At 34.9% G+C, this 20,571-nt stretch overlaps 1 protein-coding gene and 1 pseudogene across 5 annotated transcripts in view; both read right to left on the minus strand.

The window, feature by feature from the left end:
- Positions 1–17,841, minus strand: part of WDR17 (WD repeat domain 17) — a 93,320-nt gene extending 75,479 nt beyond the window's left edge. For all 5 annotated transcript variants that reach the window (XM_074228940.1, XM_074228939.1, XM_074228938.1 and 2 more), the window contains exons 1-5: positions 17,719–17,841; positions 14,693–14,876; positions 10,728–10,958; positions 6,076–6,327; positions 1,308–1,430 (exon numbers count right to left, since the gene is read on the minus strand). In XM_074228940.1, coding sequence (XP_074085041.1) covers positions 1,308–1,430; positions 6,076–6,327; positions 10,728–10,958; positions 14,693–14,876; positions 17,719–17,841 — 913 coding nt within the window. The remainder of the gene's footprint in view (positions 1–1,307; positions 1,431–6,075; positions 6,328–10,727; positions 10,959–14,692; positions 14,877–17,718) is intronic.
- LOC141517671 (poly(rC)-binding protein 2 pseudogene) lies at positions 2,857–4,188 on the minus strand (annotated as a pseudogene).
- Positions 17,842–20,571: the final 2,730 nt, after the last annotated feature.

A 20,571-nucleotide genomic window follows, 5' to 3' on the forward strand; every position in this document is an offset into this window, starting at 1 on the left:
CAGCAACACTGTCCTCCTGGCTGTTCCTCACCTTGGACATTCCATCTCCTGGTTCTTAGGGCTTCCACTAGTTGTCTCCCACATGTGGAGTACTCTGCCTCCTCAGTGCCATCTCCTGGCTATCCTGACTGCCTTCCCAACTTGGTGAAAGCCCCAAGTTCTTCCAGATCCCTTCCCAGTCATTTTTAATATAGTGCCTTCTCTTTGAGACCATCTCCAACTTATCCTGACTATCTAATCTGTACAGAGCTGGTTGCAGGCTGTATCCTGTCAGTCTGAGAGCTCCTGGAAAGTATCTTTGGCCTTTCTTGGTAGTTCCAGTGCCAGCTACAGAGTAGGCTCTTTATAGATGCTACTGAAAGGATTTCTATTTGAGAGAAGAATCCATTTAAAATCTTTCTTTGGGCCTCTTATGCTTACTTATTCTTCAAACAATCTCATCTGACTCCACTTCTACAAAATACCTCTATAACACAATCAGATCCCACATTACTATTTTTTGTTTTTCTTTTAGTTGTTGCTTTCTGTCTGACAAAATCTCTTCTGGAAGCAAATATTCTCTTGAATATCTGATCTAAAACAACCCTACTGAATTTTAAAAATTATAACATTAATTTATCAGTCATCAAGCATTTATTGCATGCTTATTGTATGCCACAGAGGGTACAAGGTCTATGGAAATGTGTACATTAGACTGCAAGCTCCTTAAGGACAGCTTTTTTTTGGTTTTTTTGTCTTTTTTTCACCTCCCCAGTGTTTAGTACCATGCCTGACATAGGTATTTAATAAATGCATATTGACTAAATGACTAAGAATACAAATTCAGAAGCATACAAATACAAATACAAAAATAGTCCCTACCCTCAAGAAGCTTTTTTTTTTTTTAGTGGAAGACAGCATATACATATGTACATTCAAAATAAGTATGTAGATTCCTCACACTTATCAAGTAAACACTACAAAATAAGTGTGTACATATGTATATGGATACTTAAAATAAGGGCAATGCAGTTAAGGAGGATTAGGGAAGGCTTTAGAAAGAGGTGGAGTCTGATCTGAGTTATGATGGAAATGGGGGGTTCTAAAAGGTAGAAATGAAGAAGGAGTATATTTCAAAAAGCGGGGATAGTCTGTGAAAAGACATGAAGATGGAAAATAGAATGTCCTTATATCCCTTCATTGTATATTACACATGGTACTTCCTCTTTTATCAAATATCTGAGATCTGTTTGATGTTGAGTTGAGGACAGCTATTACATTTGATATCAACAAGAAATTTTTTTATTAAGTAATATATTTTTACTCACATTTTTTCTTTGGGGGAGAATTAAGTACATGTAAAACATGAAATCCTGTTTTCTTCAATTTAAAATTCTCAAGAGGTGTTGACCTTGAAACGTTCCAAACTCTTAGGACCCCAACTTGGGAATCTAATAAGAAAAGAAAAATTCCCTTCAATAAAGTCCAGTTTTGAAACTAGTTTAACTACATATAAAATGTAATTAAATAATTCTGAAACTATAACAGAGGGCTTTTAGTGTATTTTGTTGATGGCACTCAATATCATATACATATATATATATATGCATATACATATGTGTGAGAGTGTAAATTCACTTTCTACTTTCTGGCCAGCTGCTCCGCAGCCTTGACAGCTGCCTTCACTGTCCTATCCACCAGTCCCTAGAGACCTTTCCCTGGAGGTGTAACTTTCAATCTCTGACTTTTCCCTGAGGATTCCAAGTCTCTCATCTGACCTACTTCAGGTAGACCTCATAGTTTACATTACTCCCTTCTCATTGGCCATCTTCTCAATAGCCTAGATAGCCATCTTCTCACACAGACCAAACAGTACTCTGGAGGTTTCAGCCTTTTCATCTCTGGACATTTTTCTAGTTCTGAATCAAGATCAAAATCAAGTCTGCACCTGTTCCTGAATGGAGGGCTCCATTCACTGGCTCTGTGACTTTTTGCATCTTAATGCTCTTACCTATGCACTTATGTGTATAACTCCATATTGTTTCTCTCTATGTAATATATATCCTTGAAGAGAGGAATAATTTGTATTTGTATCTCCAAAGTTGGACACAGGGTTTATCACCTAAGGAGGGCTTATTAAATGGTGGAGTAGCAAAGTGATAAAGCAGATACAGATGTTAGTCCGGGAAGATCTGATTTTAAATCTGACCTCAGATATGAGCTGTGTGACCTTGAGTATAGCTCTTAAATCTGTTTGCCTCAATTTCCTCACCTGTAAAATGGATATAATAATAGCACCTTCCCCTCCTAGGATTGTTAAGAAGATCAAATGAAATTATAGCACAGTGCCTGGCACATATCAAGTACTATACAAAATTATCTGTTATTATTAAATGCTTTCATTCATTTAGTTTTACATTTACTTTTTTTTTTAAAAAATTAAGGCAATGGGACTAAGTTACTTGCCCAAGTCAATTATTAAATATCTGAGGCCAGATTTGAACTCAGGTACTCCTTTCTCCAGGGCCAATGCTCTATCCACTGTGCCACCTAGTCGCCCCCTTACATATACTTTTTTTTCTATTCACAAGGAAAAAGCTCCAGTCCATCTTTTAATTTTTTTTGAAAAATTCCTGACATTACAGAACTAAACTGAAATTTATTAATATTCCACTCTTACATTTCAATGACAAAAACAGAAAAAAAAATCCATGAGCCCCCCCCCAAAAAAACAAAAAACAAAAACAAAAAAGAAACAAAAAAAATAAAAAAAAATAACAGGGAGAAGCTTATAAAACTAAATATGGTTCTCAGCATTAATGGCTGAACAGAGAAAGGAATTAAAACACTGTAATTTAAAAAATCATGAGTGGATGATAAAGTTGTGTAGAAACTGAAAATTTACAAACTATTTAAAACCTGGAATCGCTGACTGTTCAGAAACTACACAGATGGATCATGGGTGGTGAACAACAGAAGTGGGTTATGGGTGAGTCTGCATTGTTCTAGCTGCTCCCCATGCCACCCGTCTCCGAGGAAAGCCTGACATTGATTAGATACTGGGCCAGGCTAATGCTGGCAGCAGATCCAGTGATGGTAACCTGCCTATCAGTAGATCCTTCCACTGGATTGGCAATTTTGATCTGAGCCCCAGGCATCTGACGAATCTCATTGATTTTGGCACCTTGACGCCCAATTATGCAGCCAATTAAGTCATTTGGAATGGTGAGTTCATGAGAAGTAGTCTGAGCAGATGCATACAAACCTGCCCAATAGCCTTTCACCTCTGGAGAGCTGGATTCAATGCCACTGAATCCGGTGTTGCCATGTGTCATGGGAAAGTGAGACTTGCATTGCCAACTGTTGCAGCTTGGTCAAATCTGGCTGTGGAATGGCATACTGTCCTTGAATGAGGTGGTCCCTCCAGGTCAGGGTTGAAGCACATGGACGGGGTGGTGTGGGGAAAGCTCACACTGTCGCTGCCTGTGCTGTACCTGTCCTGACCACCTGCAAAGATGACTGGAGAGCTGGACGGCTTGGGCCGGTACGGAATGGTCACGCCCTTCGGGGGAGACTCCAATAAGACCACGCAGATCTGTTTGACACACTCAATGATAGACTGCGGGATGCCAGCAATAGTGATGGCCCGCTCAGTTGAGTTTGGTAGCATATCCCCTGCCACCTGTACCTGAGCCCCTGTACTCTCTCTTATTTCCTTGATCTTGCATCCTCCTTTTCCAGTGAGAGAGCCACACTGGCTAGCAGGGACCACAAGCCTCAGGGTGACTGGGGTGTCTACTGGCAGCTGTACTATTGGTCATAGAGCTGCTGATGTCCTCTTCCAGTTTGTCAATGATCATAGCAAAAGCTTTAAAGATGGCATTGGTAGGTCCAGCCAGAGTAATTATTCTCTCGGGACAATTCCCTTCCGAGATGTTGATTCGCGCACCACTCTCTTCAAGCATCTTCTTGACCCATTCTCCTTTCTTTCCAATAATGTTTCCAACTTCCTTTCCATGCATAAGTAGCCGGATGGTGAGAGTGACATTTAATCCACCTTCAATCACACCGGTGTCCATGTCGAGCAGTGTCCTGGGGATTTGGACTTTGTAAAGTGGTCAAGTCTTTGGTCACTGGTGGGAGTGGAAGCCAAAAACTTTGGGCTTGAGGCGAGTGAAGGGAAAAGGGGGAGTGGGTGGGAAAGGGAAGGGCGGGAGGCCGGGGGCAGAACAATAGGGGCAGGCGGGAAGGCGAGGGGGCACCCTAGGGCGGGCTGAGGAGGAAGAGGGGAGAGCGACCCTGGGGTGGGCGGGCGACCCTGGAGCGAGCGGGCGGGCAGGAGAGGGCGCGGGCTGGGGCTGCTCTGGCTGCTGCCTCTGCTAGTCTGGCTACATATACTTTTAAAGTAAACTAAAGCTTTCAGATACAGTGTTTTCCTTCTTTTAGCTTTTTTTCCTGTTACCCTATATATACTCTCAATCCCTATATAAATCTCTTATAATTATACTACTTAAGTCACTTTGATCTGACCATTTCCCTAACTTGCTGTACAGAATCACTCAGAAATGAGTGATTTTTCTTTCTATTCTTCAGAGATGGGTGAGACATAGTCTCCTGGGTCAAGAGCACTTGATTGATAAAGAAGGAATGAAGTTCTTCCCATCCTTCTTTGTGGCTGCCAAACTGGCCCTCTTTTCTCCATCAAATTCTTGTGTTCTCCTATCATCTTTGGCTGAGGAAATTACCTTTCCCACATACAAATGTTTCTCCTCATGCTAGCCAGGTGAAATACATATGGGTAGAAAAGAACAATAAAGATGGAATTTTAAAAAAAAATCTATATCCTGTGCTAGTTGGTGCAGTGGATAGAGCACCAGCCCTGGAGTCAAGAGTACCTGAGTTCAAATCTGTCCTCAGACACTTAATAATTGCCTAGCTGTGTGACCTTGGGCAAGTCACTTAACCCCATTGCCTTAAATACAAAAAATTTTTTAAAAACCCATATCCTAATCAAAAGCAAATTTTAAAAATAAAATACATAAAGGATATGCCATGTCAGATACTAAGAATACTTCCTAAAAGGACTATGCATTATTAAGCTTAAAAAAATATTGGGTATATCACTAATGAAGTCAAAGTTTAGAGGTTCAAGCTCAGAATCCCTATTCATAACAGACCTATTCCACATTCATTGGCAGCTAGCTGCCTTAAAGATGTCTAAAATTGGTCACAAGGATCACCTAGTGAAGAGAATTTGAAAAAAAGTATCATAATTTATTAAAAGCACAAAGCACATGGCATCTTCTTTAGACACACCTAAAACAAGCTATTTTGATGCTCTGTGTTGACATATAGGTGACCTGAGATTTTTAAAAGCTATTCCAGAAGAAAAAAGCTCTATTATATCTTCTCATACTAAAAAGACTTCTGAGTATTAACCCATTCTCATCATCCAACCTGGGTCTAACTCAGGTCTAGGTCATGGCTGATCAATTTATTACTGAAGTTTATTAATTATTGACCTCTTTCCAATACATTTAATCAAGACTTAATCTTAACCAAACTAATCTGACAAAGTCACATACATAAATACTTCTAATTTACTTGATAATCCAAAATAAAATTGTATATATAATAATAATGACACCAGAAAAATATATGGTCCTAATTTCACTTTTGTTATGAGGATGAAATTCAAGTGGAACAAAGGAAACTTAAATGGTTCTAATCTCATTTTTATCTAAACAACATGACAAAAATTCAAACTCCTAAAGATAACTTTCCATTTCCTTTTCAGATTAATATATTGGGGGAAACTAGGTGGCTCAGTAGATACAGCACCGGCTCTGGAGTCATGAGGACCTGAGTTCAAATGTGACCTCAGACATACACTTAATACTTAGCCGTGTAACCTTAGGCAAATCATTTAACTCCATTGCCTTACAAAATTTAAAAGAAAATCAGATTTATATACTGTCTCAGGAGCACAGAATTTAGAATGTTTTAAGACTTGATTGGAATTAATCAGAATAATAGAGGTTTGGTTTTTTTTTCAGAATTTAATGACTTCAATAGAAACTCCTCATTAACACTTACCTCCAGTTATAAACATCCCAGGTGCAGTAGGAACCCAGGCTAAGCACTGAACTGATACTGAGGCAGTGGGAAAATTAAATGTTGTGATACAAGAGAGTGATTCAGAATCTACAAGGCGAATGCCATTATGCAAATTTGCCACAAGGAGATAGTCAGTTGACAGTGGGTCCCATTCCAGGTCTGTAACAGGATCCTCTTCATCTGTCCCTTCAAGAGATTCAGGTCTCAGAACATGTTTCTGATTCTTAGAACCTATTATTTTAAAAAAAAAAAAGAGTAAACTATTTATTTACAAAATAAACCATTTACAATTTATAATGCATCAAATTACTGTTCTTTGTACTCCATAAAACAATCATGAAGATGAGTATATTTACAGAAGTAATGGTTGTATAGAAAGAAATAAGAATTTGTTGCTACAAATATATTCAGATTGTGAATATATCTGTTGTGTTTGGCAAGCTTTTTATGAACCTATTGAGAATTTTTTCTCCATGTTACTGTAAGGGTAGAAAAAGCAAAGCTGTCTCTACTCTGCAATTTATAAGTAGAGAAGATAAAAAAATAATTGCCTAGATTAATGTGAAATTCTGTTAGTAAATTACAAGTAGTTCTGCAATTTTCCAAAAAGCTCTTGTATCTTAAAATAATTTATATGATAAAAAACTGTAAAAATTTTGTATTTGTATGAAAAATATAATGACTATTCATGATTCCAAAGAACTGATGATAAAACATGCTATCTATGACAGAAAGATGATTGGTTTAGGGTGCAGAATGAAACATATCTATTTTTATATAGCCACAAAGGAAATCTCTTTTGCTCAACTATGTATTTTTTGTTAAGAAAAATGTTTTTCTTTTTTTTCCAACAGGGTCAGGAGCAGGCAGGAGAGAAAAGATGCTTCAGTTGACTTAAAAAAATTGAGGTAGGTTCTATAGATATAGAATACTGTATGCACTTTCAGATGAGATCCATGAATTCTTAGTTTTACTTAACTGCTTTACTTTATTACATGAATACTCCCATGGAGTGGGAACAATCTATAAATGTGTGTAATGTAAAAATAAAACATATCAATAAAACTTTAAAAAGAGAATTTGTTGAATATTCTTGCATAAAGGAAAAGGAAAAAACCCAACAAACATTATGATAAAAAGAATGACAAAATCCATGACTGAATTTGTCCTTTACTTCCTATAAACCCTTTATCTCTGGTTTATCATGAACTCTTCCTTTATCAATAAATATGACAAATAACTTTTCCTATGCTTCTCTAATTTGCTTATGATATCACTTTTTATGTTGAAATTATATATCTATTATCTTAGGTATACAGTGTGAGAGACACTGTTCTGTCTCTGGTTTGTGCCATATTACTTTACAGTTTTCCCAGAAATTTTTGTTAAACAGTAGCTGAGATCTTGGAGTTTATCAAGCACTAGGTTATTGGGTACTTTGTAAACCTAATCTGTTTCAACAAGCAACCACTCAATTTCTTATCTAATACTAATTGTTTAGATGATTACCACTTTGTAGGAGAGTTGGAGATTTGGTACTGCTAAACACTTCTGTTCTGTTTCTACTAGCCTTCATCCAAATCCTGTCTATTAAACATCTCTTGCCTTAGTACTCCTCACATGAGTACAACATCTTAATATATGGTATACATTGAATATTATACTCCCCAAAAAAACTACATACCTATCCTGTTCCTTTTGAATGAGTTATCCCCTAATTCCATAGCCATATTCCAGTTAGGGTTTTATCCTATCAAGTATCAATGATACCAATTAGTCCAAATTTGTCTCTTGGTGTAAAGGATCTTTAGTTTACCTTGCTAATTATTCATAATTTGAATATTTATGTGTAGTCATGAGGCCATGGCTTTCATTGCTGACTCTTTTGAATTTATACTATTACAAATTCATAAAATTATGTAGGCATCTCTACTTCTATTCTTCCTCCATTGTAGCTACTGTCTTTTCTTATTTGGTGAATTCACAGACAGTTTTCTCCCTCTATTTTCCCTTTTAAAGTGCCTTTGATTAGTTTTGCAAGGCTCTAGGCAAATACACTCTTACTAACCCTTGTAAGATGAAACCATACCTGTTTCTCCTATATTTTAAATTGTGGTTCAGTAAAATCCAAGTTATATTCTCAGATGTCATCTAAACCAGCTGCTCATTTTCCAAATATGCATTTCTCTTCTGATGTTCTTACATTCAATCAACAGCAACAATAAAAAAAAAATCTTTGCCCCAAACATCCTCACTTTCTTTACTGAGATTTCTTTAGCAATATGAATTAACCCAAAGTGAGTCAGTTAGCCAGCTGACCAGTCTTGATAGGTTCTCTACCAGGCCCTGAAAATATATATGTGTATATATATATATATATATATGTGTGTGTGTGTATATATATGTATGTGTGTATGTATATACACACATATATAAACATATACATATACATATACATATACATATACATATACATATACATATACATATACATATATATGCCTAAAGAACCTAGCAGGTCATTCTGACATTAGAGGGTTGACAAATGGCTGCCTTGGTCCCCTCAACAATGTGTTACTCTCTTGAAATGTAGAGAAAAGTCACTTCTGGTAGCAGAAACACAAGCAGTATGCAGTTTCACATCTATCCCTGCAGTTCTCCCTGCGACCCATGCCTTCTGGCAGTAAGAGCCATAATCCTGCCATTCTTGCTAGCAGTTTTCCTGAAGAACTTAGGTGAGGATTGTTGACCATTATTTTCCTCTGTTCAAAGGGAAAATCAAAAGTCTGAGGTTGATGTGTGTTTTTTGCCTCCTTTCATACAGAACAAGGAAAGATGATTTCCCCCATCCCCTCATTTGTAGGCTTCTACCCTCGAAGTTTTCAGGATTAAGTTCCCCTGTGCTACTGAACACACCTTGCTTCTAGGATGTAGCCAGAAATCAGTACTTGAGAGCAGTACATCCATGGTTTAAGAATATAAACACAAGGAGATGTTAAGGGTATACCTTCTGAGGGCCAGAAATCCAGGAGGCAATATATGTACTGATGCCCTATTACTCTAAAGTTTAAAAAAAAAATCTAAGACTATAGACTATCATATACTATCAAATGTATCTGTGTACAAAAGTCAATTAAGTTAATAGTCATATATTTATAGAGTGCTTTATTTCATTAAATACTTCATTCACAACAAATTTATGCACAAAGTACAACTTTCATTAAGAAAACTTAGGACGGGGCGACTAGGTGGCATAGTGGATAAAGCACCGGCCTTGGAGTCAGGAGTACCTGGGTTCAAATCCAGTCTCAGACATTTAATAATTACCTAGCTGTGTGGCCTTGGGCAAGCCACTTAACCCCATTTGCCTTGCAAAAACCTAAAAAACAAAAACAAAAAAAAACTTAGGACCCTAATATCTTGATAGGTGCTTGCCTTGGTTGCTTACTACCTTTGGCTCCAAACTGCAGAAATACTTTACTTCATTTACTAGACTTCTCCCCAGAAGTCATGGATCTTCAGTCTTTCCCCTTACTCCACTTCTACTTTCTAGTTCTTGAATCTTAAATCTACCTTGTCATTTTTCCTCCTCCTATTAGAATTTAAACTCCATGAGATCAAGCACTGATTTAATGCACTTAATTTTTCTTCTTTTTTTCTCTTTTTTTTCACTCATTCATTCACATGAAAAAACTGAACTTCACAAACGTAAAGTAATTTACTCATAGTCACAAAGCTAGTGAGTGTCAGGATCAAGATTCAAAGCCAAGTCTTCTGATTCTAAGTTCAATACTCTATAACTACACCAATAATGATATTCAAAGAATAAAAAAAATCTGAATAGTAAATTTTTGTAGAATATTGAATATATATACTTATAATAGTAAATGAAAATTATTAGTTTTTCTTCTAAATATCATTTGTTGGGGTGGAATGTGATTCACCCTTATATCCTCCAAATAGCACTGATTAAATATCCATCAAATGAAAGAATGAGATGGTGGTTTGAGAGGCAGCAGGATTTCTGCTTCTCCATGTGACATGTTATCTCGATCACAAGTCCCAGAGTCTCTTGTTCATGAAAAAGAAAGGGGACAAAGTGATGCATAACCAGAACTATTTTTAGAAAGGATGGTAAGATAGGACATTGCTTCTGCTGGCAGATTTATGGGCCAAGTTTCATGATGAGTTAGGCTCGGTGACACACATACCAAATCAGGGAGGGATGAGGACCAAGAAGCAACAGAGGGCATAAGCTCTTTTTCTCTCTCATGTAGTATCTCCCATTTATGTTTAAGTTATAGCTCTATAGCCAGAAAAACAAGGAGAAAAAATATGGGGGACCAAACAGAACAAGATAATACTAAATACTAAGTTTCAAGTTTTTTTAATATCAGAGAAGTATTTTCTTGGACAAAGAAAACTGTTATGAAATACTTTACATAGCATTACCAATGACATATCCTCATCAAGAGAGTTAAGTAAATGATTATCATGCTTAGTAGAAGAAAACTTAAAAAGAGACCAGGAGAGAGCAACTACTGTATGAGGACTGTTCTACGAGGCTGTCAGAGTCATTTAATATTCTAAGTTCCAAGATGCATAGTTTTTAGAAATGTCTAGATGCTTACCTGGCTGAAAAATTGAAAGGCTTCCATCAGTATGCCCAAATATCACTTTTCCTCTTTTTTGGGGATGCCATCTAAAGAGACAAATATCAGACAAAAAACCCTGGGCCTCTTTGTGTACTGTCACACCTAAATCTGGTCCTGAAATAGTCCAGATATTCAGTGGGCCTCTGCGGGAAACAAATGCCACAGTATCTCCAGCATTCCAGCACCAACTAACAGAAGTAGGAATTCCTGGAATAGATTTAAGAAAGAGACTGGTATAAAAGATAAATAGTCCAAGGAAGTAAACACATAATACTATTCTATTTGCATTCATTCCTTCCAGAAATTTAACTTTTTTACATAGAATACAGTGTATCCTAACAGTTTTAATGCAGGTATAAGCTTTAATAGTTGAAACTGATAATGTGACAAACCAAAAAGTAAATAAAATTTGATGATGATGATGTTTGTCTGTCATTCTTGAAGACCATGACATCAGGGGAGGTGATGCCATGACAAACACATGAATTGGATTTGAGTGAGGGGACGCTATGCTAAGTCACCAGTCTCATTTTCTCCTCCAGAGTCATCCAGTGAACAGATGTGAATCAAGACAACTGGAGATTGCCCTAGATGTGAGGCAATCAGGGTTAAGTTACTTGTCCAAGATCACACAGCTAAACAGTGTCTAGTGTTTGAAGCTGGATTTGAACTTCCAACCTCCTGACTCTAAAGGCCAGTACTCTATCCACTGTGCCCCCTAGCTGCCTTAAGTAAAAAAAATAAAACAAAGTTTCAAAACATAGAATATCCAAATTTTGATTGTGTAAAGGTAGAGGTGAGCACACCTTCAGAGTCCATCATCTCTATATCTACCCTTTTCCACTCACATCTGACATCCAGAACATTAACATTCCCTCCTTTTGCCCTTTCTTTTCCTCTACTGTCCTTGTACAAGTCACATTCCCTCTTGTGCTTTAGTCTCATCTTTAAAATGAGGGGATTAGAATGCTATTGTCTTGAAGTTCCTTTCAGCTCTGAACTTATGATCCTGTGAACTTCTATTCACATTTTGCCTCTGATCTAAAGTCTGTTATTCCAGGGCTATGTTCACCACCATTCTAGCATTCCCTTTCCCCTCCTGACCCTTTTCAACTTCTTTCATTATAAATCCTGCTGGGCATATTAGCTCTCTTTACTTTCCTTTGCTTGGCAATCCTTTTATTCACCTCCCTTCCAGGCACATTCACCATGATAATAATTTCTTCTTTTCACAAGTCTCTGTTTCCGTTCTTCATATTCCTAGTAGGTAACCATCCTCCTACTTTAATATGAATGGGAACTATTTCAATTCCCCTCCTCCAAATTTCAAAATTTCTGTTTCCTCTGTCACTTCTTAGAAGAGACAGCTTCCCATTCATCTCCAGAATTCTGGGACTGTGGCCTTGAAGTCCTGGTTGGTCTTGCCTCACCTGGCCCACTATTCCAGGCATTACTCCCTACACTCCATGTATCTTTTAATTCACAGGTATCAAACTCCAGAGTGCCCAATCAGATTAAAATGTAGTTGGGAAATGTTTAACAAAATAAAAATAAAATAAAGCAAAGGTGATGTGAATTTTATGTTTTTCTAAGTCAATATGCAGCCACAAGGATCCATTTCAATTTGAATTCTAAACAACTGCTTTGTCTCCTAGGCTAGTCACTATGTCTTAAGAGGTTTTAATTCTTTCATTTGCAGAACTCCCACTTTGGGGCCATGTTATTCTGATTTGTATGTGCCATGGCTACTAAGTATGCCAAATTAGAACATTAAGATCTTGCAGATGTTTTACAAAATTATAACATATAAAATATAGCAAGACAAGAAAATGGAACAATCAAAAGAGGAATTGAACCTATAGCCTGAGCAAGATGCACAAGGCAAGAAGGAAAACAGGCGGACTATACTTGAAAGAAACACAATCTCAGGGTGGTATTTATCAATGACATTTATAAAGCATGTTACATAAACAAAGTCATTTTTGACAGGACTACTATTCAAGTAAATCAGAGAAATCCAATGGCTACAGTTCATTTAGATTGTAAAATAGCATTTATCAAGGATGCTATTATTATGAAAGAAATAGAAATATGCTGGACAGTATACAGTTTGGGGAATTTTCAGGAACTGGATGAATGACTGAAATCAAAAGAATAATGATCATAGTATGAAATTGATATGGAGTTTCTAATGAAGTGTCTCAGGTGCATCTCCTTTTTTTATATCATTTAATAATTTCAGCAATGGCTTAGATAAAGGAATAGTAAACTACATAAAAAGATACAAAAAAATTTTAACAGGCCAGAAAAGGGGGACAATTTTAATAATGATAAATATAAAGATTTATATTTAAACAACTTCAAATTTACAAGATGGAGGAATGTGCCTAAAAATGATCTACTGAGTTTAGTCCAATGCAAATTCAATGAGAGCCAACAATGTAGTGTTTCAGCCAAAAAAGGTTAAGGTGCTCAAAGGTTGCCTTACAGTGTCAGTATATAGAGTTAGGAAGTTTTTATTCTTATTTTATTCTTTCTCAGAGAACATTTTTGAGTTTTGAATTTGGTTTTCAAGACTACATTTTAGAAAGGACTCTGATAAACCAGAAAGCATAGGTAGGAAGAAAAGTAGTGTGTTAAAGAATCTTAAGATGATGCTATATTAGATTCACTTGACAGTGAACTGGGGATTTTCAGTCTGAAAGGACAAGATTTCTCTGAAGACATCATTACTCTGCTTTTTTATTATCAGTACCTCTTTGGGGATGTGTCATAACCTGTTTACACCATGTATTGTTATTGCTTTTTGGATTACTTTTACCTTTTGTTGTTTGGAGCTCATGACTTGTAACCACACACTAGAAAAATAGTATTAACAATAAGATGTGAATTTATAGTTATCCAGATGTGGAATGAACTGATATGGAAGGTTTAAGGTTCTTCTTCACTCAGGTTCTTCAAGCAAAGACTGGAAGACTATTTGTCAGGTAAAAAGGAAATTCTTACCCAAGTTTGGGTTCAACTAGATGACCACTCCCCCAGAACCATTATGACCAGTTTATTATAGCTATGCTAGGGAATCCTGACAGACAAAATTGTTGGTCTCATCATTTTGATGTCTGCATATATAATTTCTGCATAGATAACTTTCAGGAGTCCGAGGACATCTTCATTTCATTATGTCTTTAATGTAAGATAAAAAGTATAATTAGGCAACAAATAAGTAAATTATGCTTTTATTTTGTTGGTTTTAAATGGTCTTAATACTTCATAATAGGTCTTCTTTATTTGCCATTATTTATCAGTTAAATATTTTTAATGTTACAACAAAAGAAAAAAAAATACATCCTAAACTCCTTTGAACTAGGTTAAACAAGAGAGCAAGAAAGCCCAAGGAAGGTTTGAAAGTATGCAGTCAGGGGGGGCTAGGTGGCATAGTGGATAAAGCACCAACCCTGAAGTCAGTAGTACCTGGGTTTAAATCCGTCTCTCAGACACTTAATAATTACCTAGCTGTGTGGCCTTGTGCAAGCCACTTAACCCCGTTTGCCTTGCAAAAACCTAAAAAAAAAAAAAAAGTATGCAGTCTGTGATTTTTCAGCTTCACTTTAGAATCAGTTTGAAGAATCCTTGACTCCAGTATTTTCAAGGCCATAATAAATAGTAGAATGTTTAAACTTTGGAGAAAAAAGAATTTCTCACTTCCACACATGAGCAAGAGTATTTTATATGCCATAACTGTCCTCACATTAGGAAGAAAATAAGATAATTATTACATAGCATAAATACAATGTGATATGAAAGATAAGCACTTAGTACTAAATATAACTTTCTATGAATTATTCTATTCATTCTATTCTCCTTTAAAACTTAAAATTAATTGACATTTATCAAAGAAAAATAGCATTCATTCAATTAGTAAACTCTTATTGTGAAAATACCTTTTGTATTGTCAAGTTTTGCAACAATGTTTTGTTCAGCCACATTCCAAATAATCACTAAGTGGTCTGCACTGCCACTCACAAAGATGTCAGGGTTGTGGGGACACCAAGAAATTGCAGTGATTGTCTTTTTATGTTCAGACATAATTGCATGCAATTTGAATTCATTGTACTGATGATCCAGCTAAAAGAAAGGATATACACAAAACAAATACATTAATATATTATTTAAATTTATACACTGTTCACTGGAAAGTTTGGTGAAAATAAGATTTAAATGTACAAGGAAATTAACTTTGATGTTTGCAGTAAAAGAACTGAAACTAACTATGAATTAGAGATTTTAAATTGAAAATGGTCTATGTTGGACTTGAATATTTCAAGTCAAGTCAGGATTATAAAAATATCCATTTAGGGATGAAATGAGAGAAGTGAGAGAACTCTGTCCACTAATACAGACAGCACTGGCTGACAAAATAAATGGAAGATATCTGTCATTTATTTGAGTAAAACATTTAACTTCACAGAATCCAGAATCTCAGAGGTGGAAGGAACCTCAAAGGCCACAGAGTACTACCCATATTTTGAAAAAGAATTATTTTTACAACATGCCTGACATAGATTCAAATACCGAATAAAGGGTGAAACCACCACCTCTTCAGGCAACTGATTATGCCCTTGTAAATGTTTAAAATTTTCATAAATTATGTAATTCTAAAGCTCTCCTATATAAGAGAACTGCTTGTGATATAATTTTTTTATCTACTTTTACCATTTCAGCAGAAAAGGACTGAACTGACAACTGTTCACCTGATTTGGCTATTAATTGGTGGAAACACCTTTGCAATTCCTTGGTATCTTTTTGTTACTCTTCTCTAAATGTTGCCTAATCCTCATTTTGATATTGTTTCCAAACTGGAATGAAAGAACATGGTTTTCTATTTTTTCCTCATATAATTTACAAATGTGATTATGACTTATAAATAATGATAAGAGAGGGAGATAGCATTGTGGATAGAGACCTGGCCTTGGAGTAAGGAACTTTTAAGTTCAAGACCTGAATAAAAAAATCTTACACATGTATGTATGTATGTATGTATGTATGTATGTATGTATGTATATAAATATATACCTACATATGTGTGTATGTATACATATATGTATAAACTATGCCTATTATATAGTCTGTATTTTACATACATGCATGAATATGTATTAATTAACCTGGCTCAATGACTCTGGGCAAGTCATTTAAACCTCTCTGGACCCCCAGTGAGACTCATTACATTGAAATAAGATACAATTAGTAAATTGTATCAGTGAAAAAAAAACCTGCTTAATTATTAAAAGAAAATTCTACCATGTCTAATTAATTTTTAGTGACAGACAAAACCCTGAACATTTAAGCTGAAAGAAATAATAATGTCTTACATATTTATAGCACTTCATAGTTTTCAATGAGTGTCAATCTGATTTATTTATCATTCCAAATTTTACAACACCAATTTCTATTAGTATGCATTTTATTTGTATTTAATGAAAATTTCAGTATTTCATATTTCAGCATTATTTTCTAACAGGTTTTTAACATTTATTTATTGATATATTATCAACATTAAGCTTTCTAAATTATTTACTTAAATAAAATATACATTCTTAAATAGGCATTCATAGAATATATTTAAATCTTTTTGTTAACTATCTATCACAATGCCCCTGAGGATACTTTTTTGTAGACTAGATCTATGATTATATTTGTGTAGGGAACTCCAAATACAGATGGTACCTGTACTACAAATTATAACATAAAAACTTGCTTGGGGGAACTGAGAGGTTATTTTTTAAATCACTATTTTTGATATTCCACTGTTTCTAAAATGATTATTACTTAACTAATCTGGCAAAAATATCTTGCAATGACATTCACAGATCATTATAATAGATCATTAAAATTAGATGAAATTTTTAGAATTTAGAAAATTAAATTACTTAAACTTTTAATTTAAAAATCTTTAGTACAGATTCTAGCTACACAATAACTTACTTTTTTCTAATACTTTCATAAATCTGTGATTTCACTGTAGCATGGCATTGGCCCTGGATTCTCAAAGTTTATGCCAATGGAGAGTAAATTCTGGAAAATACTCTAAAGAATGTCTCATTGACAAACTACATACATCAGTTGTTTGGGAACCACCTTAACTAAGTTCAGAAATGACTCTCTACTACGAGTTGTAATGAAACTAGAACTTTTGGGTCCTGAAACTGAGATAAAAACTTGAGTGTTTATATTCAACATTCAACTTATAGTCATTGGTTTCACAAGCTTTCTGTAGGTCGACTTACAATTATACTGAGCTCAAAAAGTCTATTAGAATTCTTCTATTATGATGCTGTTAGAAACACAGGCCACAGACAGTAGTTTGAAAATCATGAGAAAATTGTTCCCTAATCATTGTAGCACAGGAAGTTAGGTGGCGTGGTGGTTAGAGCACCAGGCTTAGAGTCAAGAGTACCTGAGTTCAAATCTGAATTCATGACTGTGTGACCCTGGGCCTCCATTTTCTCAATTGTAACATGAGCTAGAGAAGGAAATGGCAAACCAATGCAGTATTTTTGTCAAGAAAACCCTAAATGGGAATCACAAAAAGTTGAAAATGACTGAGGCAATTTAACAACAACTGTAGAAGTAAATAAATGAAATGGAATATATATTTATTCCCTTTGTAATAATACAATGTTTATATAATAAATTATTAATATTTTAAAACAATTTATTAAAATTTACTTAAATAATATAAATATATTAAAAATTACACATACTGTAAATACATAGTACATAAGTATATACAGGTATAACATATTTTATATGAATAGTTTTATAATCCAAATATTATTTTATAAAACTTATTGTTATAATATTTCCATAATTTTAAATTAAAAATAAATTTGATAAGTATTAAAATTAAAATATAAACATTACAACTTCCATGAAATGTTGGATGTTTAATAAGTATTAATTTTACCTGATAAATATAGATTGCCAGAGTAGCACAGTAAGCAAATCTATCTCCACTGGCTGCACAGACATCTTTGTTCCAAGGCTGACAACCAGCAGCCAAAAGGCCCACTTGCTTGACTTGGGGCATCTTTGACTAGAAGAGAAACACATGTGAAGAAATACTAGAGTCATTTCTATTGTTCAATAAATCACCTTATCATTCAATGATTAAAACGCAGAATTTCAATCATCCTGCACTTTGATAGACCTCTGAATTCAGTTCTATTGTACTGCAATAGCCATAGAGGTTATAAACATACACAAAGTCCTAGTAAAATCTACTTTCACATTTTCCCTGACAACTATACAATTTGTTCCTTTAGGTCAATGGAAGAACCCCAATTTAATTTTATTTCCAGATTTTATTATACTGAATCAGATATGTTTTCTCTGCTTGAAAGTCAATACTTTAGCATCAAAAGATAATTATATTTTATCTTTTGCAAATCAGCTCTAATTTAAGAGGACTTTTCTGATTATTATCTCATTATAGTTGAATATATCTTCAGAATAATTGGAGAACAGAAGTACTTAATACTGATTTTCAATAAATATTTATCACACTATCCTAGTGTATACTTTTTTGTAGACTAGATCTAAGATTATATTTGTGTAGGGAACTCCATCAACCAATGCAAATGACACCTGCACTATGCAAATTATAACGTTATAAAGAGTTTCTTGTGGAGCTGAGAGGTTAAGTGAGTTGGTGAGATTCACACAACCAAAATGTGTCAGAGGTGGACCTTGAACAACCAGATCTTCCCAGTCTTCCTAACTCTTTAGGATATTCTATTGACATGCCAAGCTGACTTTCTCAAAAGCGAAAACAAAAAAAAAAAAATAAAAAACCCAACCTGAGGGGCGGCTAGGTGGTGCAGTGGATAGAGCACCACCAGCCCTGGAGTCAGGAGTACTTGAGTTCAAATCTAGCCTCAGACACTTAGTAATTACCTAGCTGTGTGGCCTTGGGCAAACCACTTAACCCGATTTGCCTTGCAAAAACCTAAAAAAAGAAAAAAGAAAAGGAAAAAACCCAACCTGTGATTTAATTAGTGTATACACACAAGTGTGTATGTAAATATATTTATAAATAAATATATATCATATGTAATCAATGTAAATGGGTATTCCCAGTGGGAAGAGGTGGGCAGAGGGGGAAAAGCAGAATGGGAGGAGGTGACTGGGAAAAGCCTCTTGCAAAAGGTAGGATTTGAGTTGAGTCTTATTTTATTATTCTTATTAGTTTTGTGCTTCAGTGCTCTTGAGATCACCTGAAATAGTTGAGTCTCTTGCTAAACTTTCTGTAAACTAGTTTTTTTCCTTGCCACTACTTCTCATTGCTTTAGGAAGTGATGTTGCTTATAATATTCCACTTCTGGAAGATTTTGGAAATGAGTTTTAGTCTAAACCAGCATTATTACTTTTGGTTACTAAATAGCTCAAGTTGGCAAAGAGCTTTAGTATTTGTTGGTTAATGGAGTTTCTAGACTTCTTTGGTTTCTTTGTTATGGAACTCATTTTACATGAAATGGTAAGAGGATATGGTAATAGTGTTGATGTCTATTATTTTATTGATTTCTCATTCCATGGCAAAACTTTTTATTTAATAGATCTAGTTGGAGCTGCCTTAACTGCACATTCTAGTTTCTTATTTTTAATTTCTTCCATTAATTTGGTATTAATTCTAATCTAATAAATTGTCTCAAAATAATTTTGCTTTTTAAAATATTTTAATATTTGTTTTACCTCTAACAGTACTCATTTTCTTCAGGCTAAGATAGATTTTTAATTTCTATGGTGTTATTTAATGATCATCATGTCTAAAACCTTCTAATTCTGATCGCAAAAAAATGTATTTATGATATATAAGTGGGATGCTTTTGTATAAGCATTTAGCTTCATTCACATTTATTCATGAAACATTTCTTCAACTTTTTCCCTTGTTCCTCCACAGGTCCACTTTTGCATTAAAGTCACCAATGTACTAAAGTATACAGGTATTATCAAGGTCTTCAAAGAATCTTATCAGGATTTTCATAGATTCTCCACCCTCGTATTGTTATTAGTTGGAATTGTAGTCATGGGTATTCTTTTGGCTAATGTTTATTATGAACATCATTACTCAGCAAATAGATCAAGTGTCCCATGACATGACATTTCATGATACTTTTGGATATAGAATAAATTGACTCTGCCAAACTTCATCTGGTCATTCTAATTTTTAAGGAGAATCTATGAGCCATCTTTTCATGAAACAACAACTACTCCTTTCCTCTTGTTTTTATGAAAAAAACAAAATTCATTTCTTCAGCAATATATTTCACAACTTGATTATTTCACAATAATATCACATTAGATACCAATATTTAAGATGATGTTTATAGTCATTCTAAAAGTTATGTAATTCTTGACTCTTTTTTAGTACCTCTCTCTGACATGCCTTTATACATATCTGATATGGTTACTGCTAATGTGAAATAGGAGACATAGAACATTTTGCATTTTTATTTGTTTCATGAGAGGCTATGACCAAAAATGCCTATTGATGATAAGACTTACTTAGCTATTTCATCAAAAGCAAAAAGCAGATACAATTTCATTTTTTTGGATTTTGGTTTTTGTGGGCCAGTGGGGTCAAGTGACTTGCCTAAGATCACAAACTTAATAAGTATCAAGTGTCTGAGGTTATATTTGAACTCAGGTCCTTCTGACTGGTGCTCTCTCCACTATACTTCTTAGCTAGTACAAGAAGATATAATTTCAAAGCCTTTCCAATATGACAAAACTTTCACTTTGGGGCAGCTAGGTGGCACAG

This window comes from Macrotis lagotis, chromosome 3 (assembly GCF_037893015.1).
Source record: "Macrotis lagotis isolate mMagLag1 chromosome 3, bilby.v1.9.chrom.fasta, whole genome shotgun sequence".
NCBI lineage: Eukaryota > Metazoa > Chordata > Mammalia > Peramelemorphia > Peramelidae > Macrotis > Macrotis lagotis.